The 5,519-nt window shown below is 43.5% G+C and overlaps 1 protein-coding gene across 1 annotated transcript in view; it reads left to right on the top strand.

Annotated features, from left to right (window-relative positions):
- The window catches only part of pik3r4 (phosphoinositide-3-kinase, regulatory subunit 4), a gene marked incomplete at its 3' end in the record, with an annotated part of 16,048 nt that overhangs the window by 4,108 nt on the left and 6,421 nt on the right, over window positions 1-5,519 (top strand). The window contains exons 4-7 of the mRNA XM_034873646.1: window positions 2,602-2,651; window positions 3,544-4,223; window positions 5,068-5,194; window positions 5,400-5,500. Coding sequence (XP_034729537.1) covers window positions 2,602-2,651; window positions 3,544-4,223; window positions 5,068-5,194; window positions 5,400-5,500 — 958 coding nt within the window. The remainder of the gene's footprint in view (window positions 1-2,601; window positions 2,652-3,543; window positions 4,224-5,067; window positions 5,195-5,399; window positions 5,501-5,519) is intronic.

Genomic DNA, 5,519 nt, shown 5'->3' on the forward strand with positions numbered 1-5,519 from the left:
ATAGACCTTAGTGGTCCTTAATACTGTATCTGAAGTCTCTTTATATAGACCTTAGTGGTCTAATTATCAACAACCAAGAGCCCAAGCTTTAAAACATACGTGTTTACGCATGCGCAGTCAGTCAGTCGGTCTGATCTAGCATCTACCTCGTTGGGTGGGTTAGGTATGGGAAGAGATGCCTTGGGTAAATCCTGGTTAAAATAGACCCTTTCTGGTTTAAATTAGCCCTGAAGACTATCGGTCATGTGGGTGAGACTCCATTATGTAACCTGTAAGACCGACTGGGTCCTGGTCTGTGGCGAACCACTGAAGAACTGAACCGCAACCAGGTGTGTAAACGTGCTTTTTTTGTTATTATTATTTAAGGCTGACGTACCGGTGCTGTACCGATCAACCACCGACACGAGGAAGGATTTCATTTGTCGCATTTTTCAATATGTCATTGTTTGTTGACGTTAGAGTCTTATCCCACTGTACGTTGTTAGCATACGTCATGTACACCAGACTCCGTTCACAAATCACCGAATTTTATGTCGAGATACGGAAAAAAATGAATTCTTTAAAAACAGATTGCTATCATTAATGGACACTTCTGGGTGCCGAATACTGCCTCATGTCTCACCGGGCTGGATGGACGTTATTTCAACCAAATATAAATATAAAACCAGCTCACACTGCCAATGTTTATGGTAGCGGATCGGCAGCGGGTATTGAGAAAACACCTACTTTAAAAGTTAACGTTTTAGGGGAAATTAGTGGGCTTAAGTGTAATGTATTAATGCCGAATTTGAGAGTGGTTGATACAAATACAGAAACCGTTTTTATCCAAATTTTATTAAATGTATATCTCTATCCGTAACCAAGAAAACCTTAAATCTATAGAATTTTCAAGGTAGTTTTGTAGGCGAGGTATTTTAAGAAGAACAACCAGGGCTTTATTTGGCTAGACATACACGACGGTGATGTGGTGTTTTCGTATAAATAGATCACGTGAAATTGTCTCATGTGTGGTTATTGTCCGATTTTGGGGTGCCAGAGGGATAAAGGTGCGTTTGTTCAGCGTGTTGTCTGCCGCCGGGCGGGGCTCCCGGGTCAGGGTTGGCGCTGTCCGTGGTGCTGAAACTAACCCTGCGTTATAGTTACAGCCATTTCTCTCTCTCTGTAGCATATAAGATACACACACACACACAACCACACACACACATACATACATACACACACACACACACACACACACACATACACACACACACACACACACACACACACACACACACACACACACACATACATACACACACACACACACACACACACACACACACACACCACACAAACAGTGGCTTGAATAAGTTGACACCCCTATGCTATAGTTGATTAAAAAGAGGAATAAAAAAATGAATGTTATTTACCGCTATGATGTTACTATCCTTTAAACATGTGACCATATCTTGTAACATGTAACTACATCCTTTGATGTTTTCATAGTTATGATTTTATTAGCCTGTAACATGTGACTCTATCCTGTAACATGTGACTCTATCCTGTAACATGTAACTATATCCTTTAAAGTTTTGGTAGTTATTATGTTATTATCCTGTAACATAACTATATCCTTTGATGCTTTGGTAGTTATTATGTTATTATCCTGTAACATAACTATATCCTTTGATGCTTTGGTAGTTATTATGTTATTATCCTGTAACATAACTATATCCTTTGATGTTTTCATAGTTATGATGTTATTATCCTGTAACATGTGACTCTATGCTGTAACATTTGACTCTATCCTGTAACATGTGACTCTATCCTGTAACATGTGACTCTATCCTGTAACATGTGACTCTATCCTGTAACATGTGACTCTATCCTGTAACATGTGACTCTATCCTGTAACATGTGACTCTATACTGTAACATGTGACTCTATCCTGTAACATGTGACTCTATCCTGTAACATGTGACTCTATCCTGTAACATGTGACTCTATCCTGTAACATGTAACTATATCCTTTGAAGTTTTGGTAGTTATTATGTTATTATCCTGTAACATAACTATATCCTTTGATGTTTTGGTAGTTATGTTATTATCCTGTAACATAACTATATCCTGTGATGTTTTCATAGTTATGATGTTATTATCCTATAAACATGTGACCATATCCTGTAACATGTGACTATGTCCTGTAACATGTGACTCTATCCTGTAACATGTGACCATATCCTGTAACATGTGACTATATCCTGTAACATGTAACTATATCCTTTGATGTTTTGGTAGTTATGTTATTATCCTGTAACATAACTATATCCTGTGATGTTTTCATAGTTATGATGTTATTATCCTATAAACATGTGACCATATCCTGTAACATGTGACTCTATCCTGTAACATGTGACTCTATGCTGTAACATGTGACTCTATCCTGTAACATGTGACTCTATGCTGTAACATGTGACTCTATCCTGTAACATGTGACTCTATACTGTAACATGTGACTCTATCCTGTAACATGTGACTCTATACTGTAACATGTGACTCTATCCTGTAACATGTGACTCTATCCTGTAACATGTGACTCTATCCTGTGATGTTTTTCAGGCCGACCATGTGGGAGAAGATGTTTCTGCTGCTGCTCCACAGCGTGGAAGGTACAGACATCTCGTTGAGTTGGAGGTTCTTCTCTGTTGATTATGAGTATTTGAGTATTTGAGTATTAATTTCAATGATTCAATTTCAATGATTATCAGCCGTAATGCCTAAACCATCCGAGGTAATTTAATGCGATTAACAGTAAATACCTGTAATCTGCAACATTCTGCTGCAATATTATTATTTCCTCTATCATTATTATTAAATGTCGTCCCCAAAAGGAAACTTCTGAACATCTGTTTCGTCTAAAAAGAAACATTTCTCTGTTTGTTCATCTTCAATGTTATCGCTGCAGAACGGGACAAACTGACCAACACATATATAATATATATAACATATAATATATAATATATAATAACAGATCCATACTTTACGTATGTGTATCCACTGTATTGCCACTGAATATATTGCGATACTAATGCTGTATAAATGGGGGTCGAGTGCAGATTTGAGTCGTGCATGCTCAGATATAAACGGTTTACGACATAACTGTCAAACTGAGATTAGTGAAATCCATGAAATAATAAACTTTTATCCTTAATAACAATAACAGAAGATGGAAATCCTTTCAGAAACGTTGTAGCTATCTATGGTTGTTTGGTTGCTAACGTTAGCTTAAAACACCATTCAGCTGACAGCCTTTGTTGTGTTTGATGCTAACTTGTAGCTAAGCTAGCAGTGAACTAATGTGGTTAAGTAGGTCTATTTTTACTGTGTTGACGTTACAGAAGTCTCTCGTTAGCATCTTATATGCTACTTGTTGTTAAGTGACGCATGCGCGACTAAAATCTGCACTCTCCACACATTGGGCAGTGACAGTTCCCAAGGAGACCAACAGAAGGGGGCGGGGCTTCAGCTCTCTATAACGTGTAGCATTGTGTTGTGTTGCAGCCGTCGTTGCGTCCCAGTGCTGGCAGGGGGCCACCTTCTCCGAGGCCGTGGTGTCTCCGGCGGTGGAGGGCAGCGGGATCCTGCGGGTCCCCGGCGTGTCGTCCCTGCTGGAGTGCGTGGCGGCGTGCTGCGACCTCCCGGGCTACGACCTGGCCTGGCTGTTCCAGGGCCGCTGCTACGTCCTGAGCTGCCAGCAGAGGGACAGCTGTCGTCCCCAACAACGGCCCGGCGCCGACTCCTTCCTGGCCTTCCTGCGGAGGGCGTCGCCGCAGACGCTGGTGTTGCAGTCTCTGGTGAGAGGAGAGCCCTACGCCGGCCGCTGGAGGCCCTTCTTGCAGCCTTCCGAGGCCCCCGGGGACCTGGAGGCCCTGAAGGACCTGGCCCTGTTCGACGGGGCCCTGCAGGACTTCTCCGACCCCGGCACGCTGGATTTGGAGTATCCAGAGGGGAGCCAGAAGGAGAGGGACGACCCCGCCTCGGAGGCTGAGACGACGACCGTTCAGCCATCCTTAAAGGGAAGAGACGGGTCCAACCAATCAGAGGCAGAGGACAGTCCAGAGACGGGGGGGACAGAGACCAGCGGGGCCCAGAATAAAGCCTCCTCCGGGGGGAACGTCAGTCAGGGGGACAAGGGCGAAACCGGGAGACCAACTGATCCTGCTGCTGCTGGGGAGCACACTGTAAGTGATTAAGTTATTCAAGTTAATGAGGCTAATGAGGATATTACAGGGTATTTCGGGGGGGCAGTAGCTCAGTCCGTAGGGAGTTGGGTTGGGAACTGGAGGGTCGCCGGTTCAAGTCCCTGGTTTACAGCATAACCTGTCATACTGAAATTTGTGAAATCCATAAAATAATAAAGTTTTCTCATTACAAACAATAACAGAAGATGGAAATCATTTCAGAAATGTTGTAGCTATCTATGGTTGATTGATGCTAACGTTAGCTCAAAACACCATTCAACTGACTGTCTTTGTTATGTTTGATGCTAACTTGTAGCTAAGCTAGCAGTGAACCAACTTGGTTAAGTAGGTCAATTTTTACTGTGTTGACATTACAGAAGTCTCTCGTTAGCATCTCAGCATCTCGGAGGCTACTTCAAACGTTACAGAAGTCTCTCGTTAGCATCTTATATGCTAATTGTCGCAAAGTGACGCATGCGTGACTCAAATCTGCACTCTCCTCACATCGGGCAGTGACATGTAGTTCCCAAGGAGACAAACAGAAAGGGGCGGGGCTTCAGCTCTCTATAACGTGGCGCGTTGTGTTGTGTTGCAGCCGTCTCATATATAAACACAAAATATATATGACCCATAATTTTTACATTTTTCTGTTTACTTTTAAAATCGAGACGCTTAATGGAGTCATCTGTTGTTACAGGGAGTCGTAGATGTTAGCCTAGCTTAGCACAAAGACTGGAAGCAGAGGGAACCAGGTAGCCTGGAAAAGCAAGAGAGAAAGAACAGTTGCACTCTGTGGTTGACTCATCACGTTTTATATCTATATGTGTATTTTATTTTTTTACAGACCGAGCCACAAGGCGGCGCTGATGCAACGTCGCTGACTCTCTCACCGCTACAGAAACCAACAGCTGTCTCCGCCCAACAAGAACCCAGAAGGACTTCCCTTCCCACCCCTGCCACGCCCCCGCCAGGTAAAACGCGAGTCAAAGTGTTGAAATATGAAACATGCAATGGAGATGAAGAAGATGGGAGGAGATCCAGATCCATAAATTGTACGTACGGGACGCGGAAGTTCCCGGAAACAAGCGTTGGGATCAGATCTAAAAGCAGTGATCTATCTTCTTCTTCTCCAAAGCTGCAATAAAACAGGTGCTTTCTTCCTTCTCTCACCTGCAGCCCGACCCCTGGTGGCGTCCCCTGGAAACCCTGTAGAGCAACCAGCCCGACCCCTGGTGGCGTCCCCTGGAAACCCCGCAGGGCAACCAGCCCGACCCCTGGTGCCGTCCCCTGGAAACC

This window comes from Etheostoma cragini, chromosome 6 (genome assembly GCF_013103735.1).
Source record: "Etheostoma cragini isolate CJK2018 chromosome 6, CSU_Ecrag_1.0, whole genome shotgun sequence".
Classification (NCBI taxonomy): Eukaryota; Metazoa; Chordata; class Actinopteri; order Perciformes; family Percidae; genus Etheostoma; species Etheostoma cragini.